The sequence below is a fragment of the Astyanax mexicanus genome, chromosome 4, assembly GCF_023375975.1.
Source record: "Astyanax mexicanus isolate ESR-SI-001 chromosome 4, AstMex3_surface, whole genome shotgun sequence".
Taxonomy (NCBI): Eukaryota; Metazoa; Chordata; class Actinopteri; order Characiformes; family Acestrorhamphidae; genus Astyanax; species Astyanax mexicanus.
In genome coordinates, this window is record NC_064411.1 from 10,100,702 (window position 1) to 10,121,905 (window position 21,204).

Sequence of the window (21,204 nt, forward strand, 5' to 3'; positions counted from 1 at the left end):
TCTGCATTGCTACTGTGCACTCTCTCTGCTTTACTCTCTGTGGCTTTTTCTGCGCTGCTACTGTGCACTCTTGCTGCTTTACTATAAGTGGCTTTCTCTGCGCTGCTGTTGTGCACTTTCGCTGCTTTACTCTCTTTGGCTCTCATTGCTTTACTATATGTGGCTTTCTCTGCCTTGCTACTGTGCACTCTCTCTGCTTTACTATCTGTGGCTTTCTCTGCGCTGCTACTGTGCACTATCTCTACTTTACTATCTGTGGCTTTCTCTGCGATGCTAGTGTGCACTCACATGCTTTACTATCTGTGGCTTTCTCTGCGTTGCTACTGTGCACTCTCTCTGCTTTACTATCTGTGGCTTTCTCTGCGATACTAGTGTTCACTGTCTCTGCTTTACTATCTGTGGCTTTCTCTGCGATACTAGTGTTCACTCTCTCTCCTTTACTATCTGTGGCTTTCTCTGCGATGCTAGTGTGCACTCACGTGCTTTACTATCTGTGGCTTTCTCTGCGATGCTAGTGTGCACTCACATGCTTTACTATATGTGGCTTTCTCTGCGCTGCTACTGTGCACTCTCTCTGCTTTACTATAAGTGGCTTTCTCTGCGTTGTTACTGTGCACTCGCTCTGCTTTACTCTCTTTGGCTCTTGCAGCTTTACTATCTGTGGCTTTCTCTGCGTTGTTACTGTGCACTGTCGTTGCTTTACTATGTGTGGCTTTCTCTGCGATGCTAGTGTGCACTCACGTGCTTTACTATCTGTGGCTTTCTCTGAGATGCTACTGTGCACTCTCTCTACTTTACTATCTGTGGCTTTCTCTGCGATGCTACTGTGCACTCTCTCTGCTTTACTATCTGTGGCTTTCTCTCCGTTGTTACTGTGCACTCTCTCTGCTTTACTATCTGTGGCTTTCTCTGCGATGCTAGTGTGCACTCTCTGTGCTTTACTCTCTTTGGCTCTCGCAGCTTTACTATCTGTGGCTTTCTCTGCAATGCTAGTGTGCACTCTCTGTGCTTTACTCTCTTTGGCTCTTGCAGCTTTACTATATGTGGCTTTCTCTGCGTTGCTACTGTGCACTCTCGTTGCTTTACTATGTGTGGCTTTCTCTGCGATGCTAGTGTGCACTCACGTGCTTTACTATCTGTGGCTTTTTCTGCGCTGCTACTGTGCACTCTTGCTGCTTTACTATCTGTGGCTTTCTCTGCATTGCTACTGTGCACTCTCACTGCTTAACTATATGTGGCTTTCTCTGCGTTGCTGTTGTGCACTTTTGCTGCTTTACTCTCTTTGGCTCTCATTGCTTTACTATATGTGGCTTTCTCTGCACTGCTAGTGTGCACTCTCGTTGCTTCACTATCTGTGGCTTTCTCTGCGATGCTAGTGTGCACTCACGTGCTTTACTATCTGTGGCTTTCTCTGCGTTGCTACTGTGCACTCTCTCTGCTTTACTATCTGTGGCTTTCTCTGTGATGCTAGTGTGCACTCACATGCTTTACTATCTGTGGCTTTCTCTGCGTTACTACTGTGCACTCTCTCTGCTTTACTATCTGTGGCTTTCTCTGCGATGCTAGTGTGCACTCTCGCTGCTTTACTATCTGTGGCTTTCTCTTCACTGCTAGTGTGCACTCTCGCTGCTTAACTATAAGTGGCTTTCTCTGCGCAGCTACTGTGCACTCTCTCTGCTTTACTATCTGTGGCTTTCTCTGCGATGCTAGTGTGCACTCTCTCTGCTTTACTATCTGTGGCTTTCTCTGCGTTGTTACTGTGCATTCTCTCTGCTTTACTCTCTTTGGCTTTCTCTGCGATGCTACTGTGCACTCTCTCTACTTTACTATCTGTGGCTTTCTCTGCGATGCTAGTGTGCACTCACGTGCTTTACTATCTGTGGCTTTCTCAGCGATGCTACTGTGCACTCTCTCTGCTTTACTATCTGTGGCTTTCTCTGCGATGCTAGTGTGCACTCTCGCTGCTTTACTATCTGTGGCTTTCTCTGCGATGCTACTGTGCACTCTCGTTGCATAACTATCTGTGGCTTTCTCTGCGATGCTAGTGTGCACTCACATGCTTTACTATCTGTGGCTTTCTCTGGGTTGCTACTGTGCACTCACGTGCTTTACTATCTGTGGCTTTCTCTGCGATGCTAGTGTGCACTCACATGCTTTACTATATGTGGCTTTCTCTGCGTTGCTACTGTGCACTCTCTCTGCTTTACTATCTGTGGCTTTCTCTGCACTGCTAGTGTGCACTCTCGCTGATTTACTATCTGTGGCTTTCTCTGCGTTGAAAATAATAATAGCTGCTCTGTGGTGGTCTATACTGTGGGGTTCCATGTACTGACGAAGAGTGAAAGAGTAAGGATAATAATAAAGTATACAGAGAAACAGATACAGAACTACAGAGTGTCCTATATGATCAGCGGAGCTAAAAAGATGCTCAGTGAGTGTATGGTCATAGGTGTATGGTGTATGGAGCTGGTCATAATATTCTGACTTGACTGTGTATAAAATGGTTAAGGGTAAATTAAATACATTCTTCCACAAAACAAAATTGGTACCACATTAAAATAAGACTACCTTTATAAAGGGTTATAAATGGTTTACAATTAGTTTATTAATGGTTACTAATTAGGTTGTAAATGCCTTAATCAGTTATAAGACATATATAGAAAGGGCAACAATATAGATGGCTGAGGGTTCACTATTTGGCAAACAATAGGTCTTTTTGTTGCCCTTTCTACGTATGTGTTATAACTGACTATTAATGTTTTTTAAGACATTTACAACCTAATTAGTAACCATTAATAAACTAATTGTAAACCATTTATAAACCCTTTATATTTTTCCAGCATTATTTAACACTATGTTTTTCATAGCTAATTTCAACCCGGATGCAAGCCACTAGAGATGGGCCTGTTCCTGTTGGTGAACTGATCTTAGAAGAAGAGGGAAAGCACCACGAGGTGGCGCTGTGGAGAGAGGCAGCGCTGGCAGAACTTGCCCTCTTGCAGCTTACAGAAATTACACATCTGAATATTGTGAGGTAAATTATTACTGCAGCTGTTTAAAGGAGGTGGTGTTAATGTTGTTATGGTTGTGTGTTGAGTTGTTTCAAGGGCAAAGCAAACTCACATTGTTATACAAGATGTACACTGATTACTTTAGATTACATTAAAGTGTCATTTCTTCCGTGCTGTCCCAGGAAATATTGACAAATGAGAAATACTGTAATTTTTCGGTATTCAACTGTTTAATGGTGAAAACTGGAAAAAATATTTTTACTTGCAGAAACCTGAGAAAAAAACAGAAGAGGGATTGCGGTGGTTGGAGTCTCTGTGGGAAGCAACACCTCTCTCCTTTTGACAGAAGATATGGAGGAGCTCATCGTTCCACACAATGTACTGATCAGCTAATTAAGCGCCTTCCAATCATCGTAAACATTTCCTATGAGGGAGGCGTTATTTGTTCTATTGGCAGCCCAGCTTTTACAGAGGCATAAGGCCTTAAAAATGTCTTTTCACATACTAATCCAGTTCTAATCTGACCCATAATCTGTTTGTTTTTTCCATCCCCTGTTTTCTCCTTTTCAGTTTAGGGGAGAAGTTATATACATGGACTTGATTTGTAGTCAATAACGAGTATAAACTTTTGTTGAATAGCCCACCTCCGATCTCCCCCAACATTCCGAAATACAGTGCGATAGTTTATATACACAGATAGTTTATATACACAATACCTTCAGCTAGTCAAGCCACAATAAGTCAACTGACAAGAAATGCTTAAAAATGCATAAATATTATAGAGATATTTTCAGCAACAACTGGAAAGTTATGCATTTCCCCAACATTAATTTTCCAATCTATTCCCCTTTCCTACCTATTAATTCGTGCTTGTCATCAGACCTTTCCTGGCTTAACTACGACAAGGAACTGTGTGTATAAGTGTGCTTTAATAAACTAATCTGTAGGAACTGTGTATATAAACAGTGTTTTTAATAAACTATCTGTAGGAACTGTGTGTATAAACAGTGTTTTAATAAACTATCTGTAGGAACTGTGTGTATAAACAGTGTTTTTAATAAACTATCTGTAGGCACTGTGTGTATAAACAGTGTTTTTAATAAACTATCTGTAGGAACTGTGTGTATAAACAGTGTTTTAATAAACTATCTGTAGGAACTGTGTGTATAAACAGTGTTTTTAATAAACTATCTGTAGGAACTGTGTGTATAAACAGTGTTTTTAATAAACTATCTGTAGGAACTGTGTGTATAAACAGTGTTTTAATAAACTATCTGTAGGAACTGTGTGTATAAACAGTGTTTTTAATAAACTATCTGAAGGTACTGTGTGTATAAGAGTGTTTTAATAAACTATCTGTAGGAACTGTGTGTATAAACAGTGTTTTTAATAAACTATCTGTAGGAACTGTGTGTATAAACAGTGTTTTAATAAACTATCAGTAGGAACAGTGTGTATAAACAGTGTTTTAATAAACTATCTGAAGGTACTGTGTGTATAAGAGTGTTTTAATAAACTATCAGTAGGAACAGTGTGTATAAACAGTGTTTTAATAAACTATCTGTAGGAACTGTGTGTATAAACAGTGTTTTTAATAAACTATCAGTAGGAACTGTGTGTATAAACAGTGTTTTTAATAAACTATCTGTAGGCACTGTGTGTATAAACAGTGTTTTTAATAAACTATCTGTAGGAACTGTGTGTATAAACAGTGTTTTTAATAAACTATCTGTAGGAACTGTATGTATAAACAGTGTTTTTAATAAACTATCTGAAGGTACTGTGTGTATAAACAGTGTTTTTAATAAACTATCTGTAGGAACTGTGTGTATAAACAGTGTTTTTAACAAACTATCTGTAGGCACTGTGTGTATAAACAGTGTTTTTCATAAACTATCTGAAGGTACTGTGTGTATAAACAGTGTTTTAATAAACTATCTGAAGGTACTGTGTGTATAAACAGTGTTTTTAATAAACTATCTGAAGGTACTGTGTGTATAAACAGTGTTTTTAATAAACTATCTGTAGGCACTGTGTGTATAAACAGTGTTTTTAATAAACTATCTGAAGGTACTGTGTGTATAAGAGTGTTTTAATAAACTATCTGTAGGAACTGTGTGTATAAACAGTGTTTTTAATAAACTATCTGTAGGAACTGTGTGTATAAACAGTGTTTTTAATAAACTATCTGAAGGTACTGTGTGTATAAGAGTGTTTTAATAAACTATCTGTAGGCACTGTGTGTATAAACAGTGTTTTTAATAAACTATCTGTAGGAACTGTGTGTATAAACAGTGTTTTTAATAAACTAATCTGTAGGCACTGTGTGTATAAACAGTGTTTTTAATAAACTATCAGTAGGAACTGTGTGTATAAACAGTGTTTTAATAAACTATCTGTGTACTTTTAAAGTTCTCACTGCCTTGCTTTAAATATCATCATCCTTGGAATTCTACCAGTGAAGTGTGGAGCTACTTTGAGTTTGTTGTTAATGGTGTAAAAATAGTGATTTTTTTTGTATGGGTTAAGCTATGCCCCTATCACTAGCATTGTGGTCTATTGGGAGCATTAGCTAACAGAGCTGTATTTCAGAATGCTGGGGAGAACAGAGGTGGGCTATTCAACAAATGTTTGTATTTGTTATCATGATTCACTACACCCTAAGTCCATTTCAGTTCACCCTTAACAACAAACCATTCTGCTATCTGAACTTTTTTTGTTCCATATTTTTCATTCTGTTGTTCACTTGTGTTTTTGCCTTGGAAAAGTGTTTATTTATTAAGCCAATTGCACTACCTCACATCATACTACACACACAGATGTTCATATCTATGTACAACAATGAAATACTTATATAATTAAATTGTTATAATAAAAACACATTTTTGTGCATTATATTTATTGTTTTATTTTGTTCTTTTTTTGTATATTAAAAAAAAAGTTATTGCTGGAAATGAATCAATCTGCTGTCAACTTCAGGAAGCTTCGGTTGATTCATCACTTCAGAACAACCTCAATGTACAATGTACAAAAGTTATAAGTCACTCAGATTTAGGAGACTCGGTTAGTCTTATTTAGAAAATGTTGACCATACATTTATTATGATATAAAATTGTAAAATGTGAAGTTTTAAAAACAGTTAGGTTTAGTTATTCTTGTGATTCGACTCCTACTGATTCATTGAACAGAATAAAGTGAAGCTTGTGCAACTGGAAAGTTATTCAGCTCTTTCTGAGGTAAGATGTGGTGGATATGGTGGTGATAAATTACGATATTATAAAGTCACTTTTCATATTGTATGGGAATAAGTAATGTTTTATGTGATGTATGATAATATGGAATATGTTTATTTGTATATCATGTATTTATGGGGATACGTTTTTTATTATTATACGTTTATTCGTTGATAATCTCAGAGGCTCACTTTGTGGCTGCTAGCTAGCTTTCTAGTTATAATTACCAAACATGAACGCTAGCCAACACCTAAACGCGGTTCTCTTTCAGAAAAAATACCTTAAATGTCTTTAATTGATACTCGGATGTACAAATTAAGATCATTCAAGTTTTCAAAGAGGTAAAACCTGCTTTCAGTGTCTAGCCATAATAAGAGAAAGTGAGCAGCTAGCCATAGCTCACTTTATCTCAGTCCTAGGCTGTATTCGAAATGGCATACTACTATACTGCATACTGCACTAGTATGTACATACTACACACCGCCCAGTATGTAGTATTCAGTAATGCAACCCTTTTGATTGTAGTACCCTACACGGTCCCGTGACACACCAGTCAGTGCTCTGAAGTGCTCTGAATTCCTCAGAGTGAGTTGTAAACAGAAAGAACATGAAAAATGTCCTACCTTTTCATTATCAAGACTAATGAGATCTGCATACTGTCCAGAACAGCAATTGCTGCTTTTATTTTAGAGTTTAATGTAAGTTCAGTTAACCCAATTCTAACAACCATTTAGCAGCAGCCCCCACAACCCAAGTAAGTTCCAGTTATATTTAAATATGTTTTCCTATTTATTTTAGTAGATTACTATTTTCATCTATGTAAGTACCAACAAGAAGAAAACATTTAAACAAACTCTCATTCATATTTACACAATCTCAACAATAAAAGAAATGAGACAAGTTGCATCACCGCAGAGATAATTATTAAAGCTTATAAACTGCAGTTTTAATCCATTTAAAGGAGCTCTGGGTGTAACTCCAGCATCAGTAGCAGTAATGCTAGTAAATCTACTGAATACAAAACATTAGTTTTAGAAAATGGAAATATAGTGGTACGTTTTCTTTCCTATTTTAGTGAAATACTTTGTTCTACTTTGTAAAATTAAAGGAAAACTCCAGAGAAGTAGTTCTACAGTGTTTTAAATGAGAGTTTTAGCTGTTTTGCTCCATTCAGCTCCGTGCATTGAGGACTCCCTCGCGGGCTCCCTCTAGCGGTGATGGGGTATAATGTGATATAGCGGGGGAGGGGGCGGGGCTCCACATAACCCGGATGAGGCTGAGCTTCCGGGGACTGTAGCTGGAGCGGAGGAAGAGCAGGATCAGCTGAACAACAGAAGGTATGGAGAAGTTTCTCTCTCTCTCCCTCCATCACGCTGTTCTACATTCACTCCTACACCCACATCAACACCACCCACACCACCTTCAGCACGTGCAGCATTTACACCACCAGCACTGGATCTTCTCCTAGCTCTGCTCAGCAGTCTGCAGTAGGGGGTCGGGGAGCTGGGGATGGGGGGCTTTACAGATCATACATAGCCCTCCCCCACATCACTAATACACACCTGAGATAAATCAGTTCTGTGGAAATTCCTTTTTAAGTTTGTGTGATCAGTCTCTACACATTTCTTAGTTACACTAATTTAGTTTAGTTTAGTTCATTGTCCTTTACATAATCCGGTTCCACCACAACAGTTGCTGGTAAGTCATGTGACTCTCCCGTCAAAATAAAAGTCCACTTGTAAAATATTAAATGTAAGAATGCAAGGGCGTAGGAGCGGGCTTGATATTGGGGGGGACACATTTGCCAATATGAACCCAAGCCCACCCTATAGTTTCCTAGAACAACATTTGTGGAAATTACTTTTAATTAAAAGTAAATTATTATTATAAGGTGATTTTACAACCTAAACATGTTACTCCACATTACAGCTACTGTTGTTAGAAAAATTATGCAAGCAATGTCTGAATTATGTACATATGACAAAAAGTTTCAGTTATCACCTAATATTTAAAATAATATAACAGATTATTATTATTATTATTATTATTATTATTATTATTATTATGTATTGGCATGTCAATTCTGTTGTATATTTACATTTTCTCCTGCAATCATATTTTTTTCTACTGAGAGCTCTTCTTAAGATGGTGTCCTTTTATGTAAAAGAATGTAACTTTACGTTTCATATAGACTTTTATAAACGTCAGGATATGTGGTCTTACTGTGAAATACAAATGAACAGAAGTCACGTTACAGCAGTGTTTCTCAACCCAGTTCTTATATATTCTACTGCATATTAAAACTGTTCTGCATATTCTAGAGCTTCCTCTGGTGGATATACATGATTAATTTAGGCTCCATAGGGGGCTAAAGGATTTTAACAGGTAAACTCAGTAAATTACTGTTTATTAGCTGATCAGGTGGAAAACACTAGTTTAGGGCAGTGATCGGGGTTAAGTAACTGCTTTAAACTACCAACTTAATGTACTGTATACGAAATTCTGGCTATCCTCTACATCCAGCTTCTAGATAACTAGTTAGTTAAATCAATTTTCGTTCATTATAGCTCACAGTAAGTCCTGTAATCCTAAATGAATAAACAGTTTGAAAATTAAAGTGATTAGCTGATCAGGTACAGGGAAACATTACATATATATTTTAGTTTTTTCCTTTAACCCTGACTCCCAATCTAGCTAATTCCAAAGATAAGCTTACACACTAACACAGCTGCAGTTTATTAATCACAGTGGGTTTAAACTGTGTGCTGATTCAGAGACGTGTATTTTAACCAGCTATCAGAAACATATCATCACAGTTGAAGTGGTTAGCCTGCCGTTACCTTTCTTTCAGTAAAATCTCCGTATATCATACCTGTCAAGTTTTATATTTAAAAATAAGGGATATTTTCCTCCGTCCGCTTAAAGTCGTCCCACCAGCCCAACCAAGATTTAGTATTCCTTACATTTTAAGACAGGTTTACAAGAAATCTAAAATAACCACATGTGAACCACTTACACACTAAATTTAGATTATCAGAATCTGATATACCTCTGCGCTCCGCGAAACCAGCAAGCTGATTGGCTGTTTCTCCTGAAAGGCGAGACTTTCTCCTTGAACCGGCACCACGATTGGTTAAGAGACACAGATCGGTCAGTGCCCTGTCTCCTCAATAATAAAGTTTTTTTAATTTTAATATAATACGGGAAATTTACGGGAAAATATTAATACGGGAGGACGGCGGGAAAGAGGAGTAAAATACGGTAGTTTCCCGGCCAAAACGGGAGACTTGACAGGTATGCCGTATATTCATCTCTGTTTTAAAATCAGATGAAGCTGCTGCAGCCCGATCCCGCTGCTAAATCTCACAGCGAGGGGGCGGGGCTTCCCCAACAGCAAACTGCCTCTGCTCCGCGCGCCGCAAAACCAGCAAGCTGATTGGCTGTTTCTACTGAGAGGCGTGACTTAATACCTGAACCGGCTCCGTGATTGGTCCGGTCTGTCTCCTCATTAATAGTACAGCTGATCTGAGCGAACTGATATCATTTTTGGGGGGGACAAATCCACCTGTTTCTAATATTGGGTGGGACATGTCCCACCCATCCCCCCCGGTTCCTACGCCTATGTAAGAATGAAAGATTTAGTGAGGAAAAGTTCAGGCAAGAAGAGGAATTTCACAAGTACCATTTATTAGCTTACTGATTTAACAGAAAACTTGCTATTTCACTGTAATAACAAACACAAATATTAGCAAATTACAACATCTTTAGCCCCGCTGTTTTTAAGAAATCCCAGTTAAACCATTACTGTGGAATACAGTCTCCAGCTGCTCTTTTGCTGATACTTTAATAATGATGATAATAATAATAATTACAAAAACATGAATTTGATAATAATAATAATAAGAATCACACTTTGAGCAACTTGACAAAAATACACAATTAAACATTTGTGTAAGAGGTTAAAAAGACTACAAAAATAATTGAAAAAGAACTACATAAAATAATATGAATTCTTACAAATTGTTATAATTGTGTTAACCTTTAGTAAACAAAAGAGACTCTTATGTTTTACACTCCTGTTGGAGGTTGGTTGATGTGTTGTAACAGTAAAAAGGTCATTATTTTGCTGTGATTTTATTTTGAACTACAATTCCCTGCACCAACAAGACAACTGCATCGGATCAACATTTCCAAAAAACACATCTTGAACTCAGGAGCGCATATCACTGTTAGCCTGAAGCCAGTGTGGTGGAAAATAATGAACTGTTATCAGGAGTTGTTAAAAAAAAAAAAATCAGGTTTGTGAAGCATTGATTTGGATTAATGTATTTGGTTAATGTGTGGAAACTTTTATAAATTGGTTTAAAGGAAAAAGCTTTGGACATCATCTGTCGTGATGAAGAACAAATCAAGCATCGGCAATGTGATTTGAACCAATGTGTGTCGTTTTTTCGGCACACGCCTCAAAGCTTCAGATTAAAGGGTAACATCACTCACTTAGAATGACTTAGAATCTCTTTAGTTAATTGACCTGCTTTTATTTTAATATTCAATGGCATTTTTCTTTGTTTTTTCCAGAAATTTAAATATTTTCCTGAAATTCATCACCAACAACCAGGATATTTAACTAAGAGCAAAGTTAAACTGCTGAAAGAGGTAAAGCAGAAGCCATCCTGAAGAATCTCCAGAACACGCAGAAATTGTTTGCTACATTTAAAAGACAAATGAAGCCAAGTCCCGACATGGAGAAACATCAGCACTCTGTCAAGAGTTTTACTAAACAGAGTAATCTCAAAAAACACCAGCGTATTCACACAGGAGAAAAAACATATTTCTGCTCAGACTGTGGGAAGAGTTTTACTCAACAGAGTGATCTCAAAAAACACCAGCGCATTCACACAGGAGAGAAACCGTATCACTGCTCAGACTGTGGGAAGAGTTTTAATCAACAGAGTAATCTCAAAAGTCACCAGCGCATTCACACAGGAGAGAAACCGTATCACTGCTCAGACTGTGAGAAGAGTTTTAATCAACAGAGTAATCTCAAAAGTCACCAGCGCATTCACACAGGAGAGAAACCGTATTACTGCTTAGACTGTGGGAAGAGTTTTACTGTGCAGAGTAATCTCAAAAGTCACCAGCGCATTCACACAGGAGAGAAACCGCATTACTGCTCAGACTGTGGGAAGACTTTTATTCAACAGAGTACTCTCAAAATCCATCAGCGCATTCACACAGGAGAGAAACCGTATCACTGCTCAGACTGTGGGAAGAGTTTTACTGAACAGAGTGATCTCAAACGACACCAGCGCATTCACACAGGAGAGAAACCGTATTACTGTTTCGACTGTGGGAAAAGTTTTACTAAACAGAGTCATCTCAAAATACACCAGCGCATTCACACAAGAGAGAAACCGTATCACTGCTCAGAGTGTGGGCAGAGTTTTAATCAACAGAGTCATTTAAAAAAACACCAGCGCATTCACACGGGAGAGAAAACTATCCCAAATTTGTCCCACGGCAATTAAAAGTGCAAATCGTAAATCTTTCAGACAGAACACCTTATCCTACACAAATGTTTTACCTTGTCATTTGGGACACGTTCCACCAGAAACAAACATGAACTGAATTTAACAATGGATTTTACAGGTTCAGCAAAATGAATTTTATCCAGGGATGATGTTTATTGAATTCCATGTTATGTTTTCTTGTATGTTTGATATTCCAGGACATTCTTCGTGAGACACAGCTCAGTTTTTAGGGTAGTTACCGTAGGAGTTCAGTTCTGAAGAAGGGAAGGTCGTTTAAGTTAGAGTGAGGGCACTGCCAGTGCTTGCACCAGATGTTAGGTTAGCATAACTTAGTCTTTAAAATTCAGATGTTGTAGTCGTTAGTAGTAGAGTAGGATTCTTAGCTTGCATCCAAGCGTTTTGGATCAAATCTTAAGTGCTTATGCTTAGAAGGTTTTAAAAGCATTTAATCGCTTTTCTAGTATATGCAGATTTAATTATTTCCATTAATTTCCAGTATCTCTGTTTTCACTCTGTAAAAGCCGTGCTTAGTTTCCCAAGCTTAGCATAGTTTAGCTTAATGCTAATAACCACCAGGCCCATCCATATAAAAAGGAGAAGGGGAAAACACCAACTTAGCCACTCCAGAGAGAGTGATCACAAAAGTGAGACCCAGAGCTACAGAGAGACGACACTGTGCCGGGTACTGTCATGTAGACCAGAGAGGAGCATCCAGACCCGCAGAGAGACCAAAAAATCCTTTCCAGAGTTTAAATAAAACACTCCAGCTGTAGTTCCCATACTGAAATCAACCCAAATCAGGCTTGTGTAGCGCAGTAAGGTTGCAGACTCATTCACTCCCTCTGCTGGTGTTCTCCTTGGTCTATGGTTCAGTCTGATTAAAAATCTGTTACCAAAGAGGGATATAGAGGTATATTTGGTTGTTGTGTTACTCAAGCTATATACTCTTATCCTTTTCTTATTGGATGTCATATCTTGCTTAATGTTTTTTTTTTGTGATTTTCAAAGTTTCTAAGAACATTCAAATTATTTAGTTTCCTCTTCTTTTTTTCCAGGACCAACTATTATGTTTGTATTGCTTCACCTCTACATTTACTTATATGCCTGTGTTTCAATAAAAAAAATACTTTTATATTGAAATATCCGCCCAAGAAATGGTTGATAACCTCTCTGTGACCCTGATGGATCTTCAGAATGTCTTATGTTATTATTGTGTAACTACTAACAGGCACCCAAATGAGAATTCCAATAATGGACTTGGGTAAAGTAAAAAAAACATCCGGTTACTGCCAGCCTACCGAGATACAGAGCTTTTAGCAGATGCTCCCAACAGGTTTACAATGCTAGTAAGTTAGTAATCTCTATTTGTATAGCACTTTTCCAGAGCAACTCACAAAGTGTTTTTACAGATTACAGCAGTGGTGTGCAGTAAGGCCCTTCTAATTATAGTTATTGTAAACTAAGAGCAAATATTTTATGAATTAACTAAAATAAAAAACAGCAACTAAATAAAAGCATTAGTCTGTGTTTTTCAGTGGCTATGGGACTCTTATCTGACTGACAGCAGTTCTAACCAATCAAAGCTTTTTAAAATGACTTCTGCCCCTCCCGTGTGTCTGAGTGACCCTTCTACTGATTTTGTGAAGGTTGTAGTAATGAGTCTTTAGCAAAGTCGCAGGACAATCTAACCAATCAGATTCATGATTTTCACTACGGGGGTGGGGCCATGGTTGTCAAACCCCTTTTCAGTGTTCTGATGGAAGGGGCTATGCGTTGCTTAGTGTAAAATAGTGTTCAATAGTTAGCTAACTATAATGGAACTGCAACGGTAAATGAGACAAATATTATGTCATATCACATTAAAAAAAACTTTTTAAAGGCTGCCCTTCAATGTGAAACTGTAACAGTAATAGGCTGCCTGACTGGTGAGTTTTTGTGTGTACTTAATGTTTTGGCTGACCTGGCGTCTTGTAGGCATACAAATGAGTGACATTGCCTGTCCCTGACCACCTCTGTTTGCCTAGTCCTGTAAATAAACCTGTTTACTAATCAGCGCTCGTATCCTCGGGTCCTGGTATTCGTCACACATTTACTCCTTATATTAAATAATCAATGCTTCACTTTGTGATGGTCACCATGCCTATTCAAAATTTACCATGCAAGTTAACACTGTTCAAAATTTTAATTAAAAAATTAAATTAACTAACATTTAGTTAGGTTAGCTAACATTTACTTTATTTCAGTGTGGAATGTTTCAGCTAGCTAGGTTATCTAACGATAACTACTTTATTTCAGTGTGGAATGTTTTAGCTAGCTAGGTTATCTAACGATAACTACTTTATTTCAGTGTGGAATGTTTTAGCTAGGTTAGCTAAGGTTAACTAGCTAGCTAGATAACATTAGATACTTGGGTTAAAAAAGCACTGGGAACATTGGCTAGCTAGATAACATTAGATACTTGGTTAAAAAAGCACTGGGAACATTGGCTAGCTAAATAACATTAGATACTTGGTTAAAAAAGCACTGGGTACATTGGCTAGCTAGATAACATTAGATATGTTGTAGAAAAGAAAATGTGAGGTGGGCTACTCCCACCTCTCGTCCGGGGTACAACTCCCCTGCGTGTTCGTTTGATAGAGAGAGTCAGACAGTGGAGTGAAGTTGAAAGCAAACCAAGTATTTATTACAAACTGAATATTCAGGAGAACTAACACATGAAAGACCGTCTAACAGCCACCCAGCATAAGTTCTGACCCCCCTCCTGATCTGACTCCACGTTTATACCCCAAAATGACGTAAGCCTGTTGATGAGGCGTTACTAACGATTAGCTCATGTTAATATGCATAATTTCACGTGTTAGTACTCAAGTTTCACGTGTCTGACCGGACCACTAATGTTTGGCCTTGACTGTGTTCTTCCAGAATGAAACATCGTGGCACTATCTGTGTGAGTGCGTCACCCCCCGCTTTGAAGCAGAGGTTTTTTAGGGAGGCACTCACTCATCCAAAGGCTGCTTTGATCTAATAGCCTTTTTTGTAGCAAATTTAGCCCCGTACCAGTCGAATTGATGACCGTTAGTTAGGGTCCTGCAGTAAACAAAATACTTCAAGCCTGAGCTACATCTCATATGTTATATGTTAATGTGTTAGTAAATGTATCATGTGGGTTAATTTGTCATATAATAGAGTCTGTGTTAGTCACATGCCATATCAAACAATGTTTTACTATATATGTGCAGAATATATTGTGATTATTGATTAATCTTTTATATAAATGCGTGTAAAATACACTGAGTAATAAAAATGATCAAATATAGTGTGAGTATTGGTTAATGCATATAAAATACAAGGTTTCACACGATGATTATGTAATTTTAGATACTAAGATAAGTAATCATGATTGTGAGATATGTGTCAATACATTCAAGGTAAAACAGGGTTTCTTCGTAAGATTTCCCACAGATACTTGGTTTAAAAAGCACTGGGCACATTGGCTAGCTAGATAATGTTAGATACTTGGGTTAAAAAAAGCACTGGGAACATTAGCTAGCTAAATAACATTAGATACTTGGTTAAAAAAGCACTGTGCACATTGGCTAGCTAGATAACGTTAAATACTTGGGTTAAAAAAGCACTGAGAACATTGGCTAGCTAGATAACGTTAGATACTTGGGTTAAAAAAGCACTGAGAACATTGGCTAGCTAGATAACGTTAGATACTTGGGTTAAAAAAAAACACTGGGAACATTAGCTAGCTAGATAACGTTAGATACTTGGGTTTAAAACGAACACTGGGAACATTAGCTACCTAGATAACATTAGATACCTGTGTAGGACCCTTAAAAATATCCTGTATATTTGTATTATTTTTTTTTGTTTTTCGTTGTAAGTGTAAACGAACTCCATTTCCCATGTGCCTTTTCTGTTTCGCGGGTTTTTCCTGCTGGTTTCCTGTTCAGCTCAGCCAATCATACGAGTGAAAAGCTCGACAGACATTTTTCTATCCAATCCGCGCCGAGTAGGGGCGGGACTAAGAGGGAGAGTGTGAGTGTCTGTGGGTGTGTGTTGGAGGAGAAGGAGAGAGAAAGTGAGGAGAGAAGTTGTGTTTAGACTCTCCGGAGCGCTTTTATTTACTTGTTATCCGCTCTATAACACAGTTACAGTGCTATTGTACTGTATAGTGCTCTAAACCGCAGCGTTCAGTTCAGTTTTACTGCGGAACCTCTGAAGAGGCAGTTCAGCCGGACTGTGGAGTAAAGGCGCTTCTCCGCGGACTGAGAGCTGCTGCTGCTGAGTTTCCTCGCGCCTGTCTGCAGCAGCTCGGCCGGACCTCGCGTGTGAGTTGAACACGGAGGGTGTTCTGATCTTCCCGGCGCTCGTGCACTGCGTCGTCTCCCGCTGTGAGTGCTGGGGACTGCTGCGTTCTGACCGGGAGCACCGCGAACCGGGAGTCTGTTGTCATGGCTACTGAGGACGCCATCTCCGCGAGCTCTGTGTGAACCGTGAGTAACAACGAATCAACTGACTCGGTTGACTCATTCGATTCACTTTCGCTTTCGCTGACTGAGTGGAGTTATAAGTGCACCAACGTACTGGGCCCCAACAAAATTGATGGTGTGTTTTCTCAGTTCAGTGTTTCATACTAATTGTTTAAACCAAGGGTTGTTTTATTTGGGTATGTTATTTTACTTTGTTTTTATTAACAAGAGTTTAAACAAATATGAGGGAAATAAAATGAGATTAACTACTGTTGTAGAAATGAAAAATGAAAGGTGGGCTACCCCCCACCTCTCGTCCGGGGTACAACTCCCCTGCGTGTTCGTTTGATAGAGAGAGTCAGACAGTGGAGTGAAGTTGAAAGCAAAGCAAGTATTTATTACTGAATTCAGGAGAACTTAGTACAAACAGACAGTTTTACAGCCATCTCAGTAAAGTTCTGACCCCCCTTCTGATCTGACTCCACGTTTATACCCCAAAATGATGTAAGCCTGTTGATGAGGCGTTGTTAAAATCATCTCATGTTAGCATGCACGTGTTAGTACTGAAGTTTCACGTGTCTGACTGGACCACTAGGGTTTGACCTTGACTGTGTTCTTCCATCATGGAACCTCATGGCACTATCTGTGTGTGTGCGTCACCCCCCTCTTTGAAGCCGAGGTTTTTTAGGGAGGCACTCACTCACCAAAAGGCTGCTTTGATCTAATAGCCTTTTTGTAGCAAATTAGCCCCGTACCGAGCGTACCAGTCGAATTGATGACCGTTAGTTAGGGTCATGCAGTAAAACAAAATACTTCAAGCCTGAGCTACATCTCATATGTTATATGTTAATGTGGGTTAATTTGTCATATAATAGAGTCTGTGTTAGTCACATGCCTGATCAAACAATGTTTTACTATATATGTAAAGAATATATTGTGATTATTGGTTAATCTTCTATATAATTGCGTGTAAAATACACTGTGAGTAATAAAGATGATCAAATACAATGTGAGTATTGGTTATGCATATTGAATACAAGGTTTCACACAATGATTGTCATTACAGATACTAAGATAAGTAATCATAACTGAAAGATATTTGTCAATCAACCCAAAGTATAATTAACTGAAAGATATTTGTCAATCAACCCAAAGTATAATTAACAGTTACTCTTTACTACTTACATAAATGCATTAAACATTGGGGTCAATTTGACCCCTTTCAAACATAATAGGCGGATTAAGTGACTCAAGCAACCAGGGGTGTTTGTTTTATTTCCACGCAGAACCTGATATAATCTGGCCCAAATAGTCTCAACATCAGTAACTTCTTCTTGTAATGTGTACAAAAATTCTGTCTAAATTGGCTACTATTTTGTAGTAAAATGAGAATGCTTGCTGGACTCATTTGAACAAGTTTTTACCATCCTATTAACAAATAAACTCAAACAAATGCTTTGTATCTTATAATTATTAGTTTAAAAATTTTATTTGCATATGAATTTTCAAATGCTTTTACAAGTGTGAAGTACCCTTCTATACAGAAATCAGGATGGACCATTGTGATGTCAGAGAGTGATTTTACAGGGAGGAGCTGTGAATGATCTTAATTTATGGACACTGTATTATGAACAGTAACAGTAACACTACAGCATTAATAATCAGCATCTTACATGCAGATAACTGATGGTGATTATTTAACAGCTCATGAGTGCTTGTTTCCCTCTGCTCTGCTCCTAAACTGCAGCTAAAGTGGTAAAAGTTAAATTTACCTAAAATAATACAAATATATCTCCTCTTCTAATAAACTTTAATCTCAAAGCGAACTTTTTTATTTTTTTAAGAGTGGCCCTAAAACGCTGTGGTACATGTGCAAACATACTTAAACATTCTGATTGGGGATGTAATCGGGTACAGGTGTTTACAAGGCTGTTATTCTTGTTTGTATCGGATTATTTATAGGATTATCCACCTCATCCGATTGGACAGAAATATTCGAAATGGCCTCAATCGGACTATTCTATTCTATTATTCTATTCAGTCCTTATAAAGGCACCAAACAGGTGTCAGACTGATTATTATGAGTGACAAAAGGTGGCCTCCTTCTAGTGGCTGGAGGACCACCAGCACCCCCTTACACTATGGACTTTGACTGGGATAAAAGTACAGAAGCTTTTATGGTAAATGAAGATGTCCCAGTAGTTTTATCAGTATAGTGTAACTGATTTAGGCAGTTCTCTTCAGTTAATTGACCTGCTTTTATTGTAATATACAACTGCACTTTTCTTTGTGTTTTCCAGAAATGAAATTATTCTCCTGAAATTCATCACCAACAACCAGGATATTTAACTAAGAGCAATGTTAAACTGCTGAAAGAGGTGAAGCACAAGCCGTCCAGAAGAATCTCCAGAACACGCAGAAATTGTTTGCTACGTTTAACAGACAAATGAAGCCAAGTCCCGACATGGAGCAACATCAGCACTCTGTCAAGAGTTTTACTAAACAGAGTGATCTCAAAAAACACCAGCGCATTCACACAGGAGAGAAACCGTATCAATGCTCAGACTGTGGGAAGAGTTTTAATCTACAGAGTACTCTCAAAATACACCAGCGCATTCACACAGGAGAGAAACCGTATCACTGCTCAGACTGTGGGAAGAGTTTTAATCAACAGGGTCATCTCAAAAAACACCAGCGCATTCACACAGGAGAGAAACCGTATCACTGTTTAGACTGTGGAAGGAGATTTACTGCACAGTGTCATCTCAAAATTCACCAACGCATTCACACAGGAGAGAAACCGTATCACTGCTCAGACTGTGGAAAGAGTTTTACTACACAGAGTAATCTCAAACTGCATCAGCGCATTCACACAGGAGAGAAACCGTATCACTGCTCAGACTGTGGGAAGAGTTTTACCGAACAGAGTACTCTCAAAAACCACCAGCGCATTCACACAGGAGAGAAACCGTATTACTGCTCAGACTGTGGGAAGAGTTTTACTCAACAGAGTAATCTCCAAAATCACCAGCGCATTCACACAGGAGAGAAACCATATTACTGCTCAGACTGTGGGAGGAGTTTTACTCAACAGAGTAATCTCCAAAATCACCAGCGCATTCACACAGGAGAGAAAACTCCATCTCAAATCAGTTTCAAGGCAATTAAAAGCACCAATTCTAAGTCTTTCAGACAGAACACCTTATCCTACACAAATGTTTCACTTTGTCACTTGGGACACGTTCCACCAGAAACAAACATGAGCTGAATTTAACAATGGATTTTACAGGTTCAGCAAAATGAATCTTACCCAGGGATGATGTTTATTGAATTCCATTTTATGTTTTCTTATATGTTCGATATTCCAGAACATTCTTCGTGAGACAGAGCTCAGTTTTAGGGTAGTTACAATTACTGAAGAATGGAAAAAAACTTAGTCTTTAAAATTTAGATGTGATAGTTAGAGTAGGATTCTTAGCTGACAACTAAACGTTTAGGACCAAATCTTCAGAGCTTATGATTTGAATGCTTTTAATCTCCTTTCTAGTTTATGCAGATTAGATTATTTCTATTCATTTCTAGTATCTCTGTTTTCACTCTGTGGAATCTGTCCTCAGTTCCCCAGGCTTAGCATAGCGTAGCTTAATGCTATTAACTGCTAGGCCCATCTGTATGAAAGAAGAAGTGAAAACACCAGCTGAGGAACTCCAGAGAGTGCTCCCAAAAGTGAGACCGGAGGAGAATCCAGACCCCACAGAGAGGCCAACAAAATCCTTGTTCTCATTTGTCTATGGTTCAGTCAGTCTGATTAAAAATCTGTTATCTGTTAGGGATATTTGGTTGTGTTGTTTTACTCAAGTTTCACACTCTTTTTCTTATTAGATATCATATGTTGCTTAAGGTTTTTTAGTCTCCAAAGTTACTAAGAATATCCAATTTATTTAGTTTGATTGTTTTTATCCAGTACCAAATATTATCTTTGTATTGCTTTACCTCTATATTTACTCATATGTCTGTGTGTTTCAATAGAAAAGACTTTTATATTGAAATATCCACTCAAGAAATGGTTGATAACCTCTCTGTGACCTGATGGATCTTCAGAACCTCTTATGTTATTATTTGTAAGTACTAACAGGCAGCCAAATGAGAATTCCAAAAATGTAGTTACCCTCAGCATACCAAGATACAGAGCATTTAGCAGATGCTCCCAAAGGTTTACAATGCTAGTAAGTCAGTAATCTATATTTATATAGCACTTGTCCAGAGCAACTTGTGTGTTACCGATTACAATAAATATATAAAAATAGATAAAACTGTCATGCCTGACTTTGTCAATCTGCCTGCTCCTGAAGCCTCTCTGCCTAAAGACTCAGTTTCCCAGCAGCCTCAGAACTACAGGTCCTTCTCAAAAAATTAGCATATTGTGATAAAGTTCATTCTTTTCCATAATGAAATGATAAAAAATAGAATATCATGAAAAGGTTCTCTAAACAAACCTAATTACCTGAATCAACGAATTACCTCTAAACACCTGCAAAAGATTCCTGAGGCTTTTAAAAACTCCCAGCATGGTTCATTCCTCAAAACCGCAATCATGGGTAAGACTGCCGACTTGACTGCTGTCCAGAAGGCCATCATTGACACCTCAAGCAAGAGGGTAAGACACAGAAAGACATTTCTGAACGAATAGGCTGTTCCCAGAGTGCTGTATCAAGGCGCCTCAGTGGGAAGGAAAAAGTGTGGCAGAAAACGCTGCACAACGAGAAGAGGTGACCGGACCCTGAGGAAGATTGTGGAGAAGGGCTGATTTCAGACCTTGGGGGACTTGCGGAAGCAGTGGACTGAGTCTGGAGTAGAAACATCTAGAGCCACTGTGCACAGGCGTGTGCAGGAAATGGGCTACAGGTGTCGCATTCCCCAGGTCAAGCCACTTTTGAACCAGAAGCAGCGG

At 38.4% G+C, this 21,204-nt stretch overlaps 9 protein-coding genes across 15 annotated transcripts in view; 5 read left to right on the forward strand and 4 right to left on the reverse strand.

Moving 5' to 3' along the window:
- The window catches only part of LOC125801461 (gastrula zinc finger protein XlCGF49.1-like), a 256,787-nt gene extending 242,959 nt beyond the window's left edge, over positions 1 to 13,828 (forward strand). Inside the window, exon 2 of the mRNA XM_049478225.1 lies at positions 10,823 to 13,828. Coding sequence (XP_049334182.1) covers positions 10,969 to 11,772 — 804 coding nt within the window. The 5' untranslated portion in view covers positions 10,823 to 10,968 and the 3' untranslated portion in view covers positions 11,773 to 13,828. The remainder of the gene's footprint in view (positions 1 to 10,822) is intronic.
- Positions 1 to 21,204, forward strand: part of LOC125801280 (zinc finger protein 239-like) — a 316,465-nt gene that overhangs the window by 276,345 nt on the left and 18,916 nt on the right. The window lies entirely within an intron of this gene.
- The window catches only part of LOC125801206 (zinc finger protein 585A-like), a 308,944-nt gene that overhangs the window by 275,345 nt on the left and 12,395 nt on the right, over positions 1 to 21,204 (reverse strand). The window lies entirely within an intron of this gene.
- Positions 1 to 21,204, forward strand: part of LOC125801199 (zinc finger protein 271-like) — an 883,173-nt gene that overhangs the window by 202,688 nt on the left and 659,281 nt on the right. The window lies entirely within an intron of this gene.
- LOC125801195 (zinc finger protein 585A-like) overlaps positions 1 to 21,204 on the reverse strand; it is a 357,158-nt gene that overhangs the window by 127,442 nt on the left and 208,512 nt on the right. The gene's annotated exons all lie outside the window — the stretch shown is intronic.
- The window catches only part of LOC125801239 (zinc finger protein 484-like), a 241,143-nt gene that overhangs the window by 127,442 nt on the left and 92,497 nt on the right, over positions 1 to 21,204 (reverse strand). The gene's annotated exons all lie outside the window — the stretch shown is intronic.
- Positions 1 to 21,204, reverse strand: part of LOC125801558 (zinc finger protein 585A-like) — a 198,612-nt gene that overhangs the window by 84,911 nt on the left and 92,497 nt on the right. The window lies entirely within an intron of this gene.
- LOC111190407 (uncharacterized) overlaps positions 1 to 21,204 on the forward strand; it is a 305,136-nt gene that overhangs the window by 44,977 nt on the left and 238,955 nt on the right. The window lies entirely within an intron of this gene.
- Positions 7,537 to 20,566, forward strand: LOC125801454 (zinc finger protein 239-like). 2 transcript variants are annotated; one of them, XM_049478213.1, is made up of 2 exons: positions 7,537 to 7,581; positions 18,554 to 20,566. In XM_049478213.1, exon 2 carries the CDS (start codon positions 18,700 to 18,702, stop codon positions 19,519 to 19,521), a length of 822 nt encoding a protein of 273 aa, XP_049334170.1. In that variant the 5' UTR covers positions 7,537 to 7,581; positions 18,554 to 18,699; the 3' UTR covers positions 19,522 to 20,566. The 2 variants fall into 2 exon arrangements, with proteins under 2 accessions (XP_049334170.1, XP_049334169.1); XM_049478212.1 differs by lacking the exon at positions 7,537 to 7,581 and adding an exon at positions 15,904 to 16,277.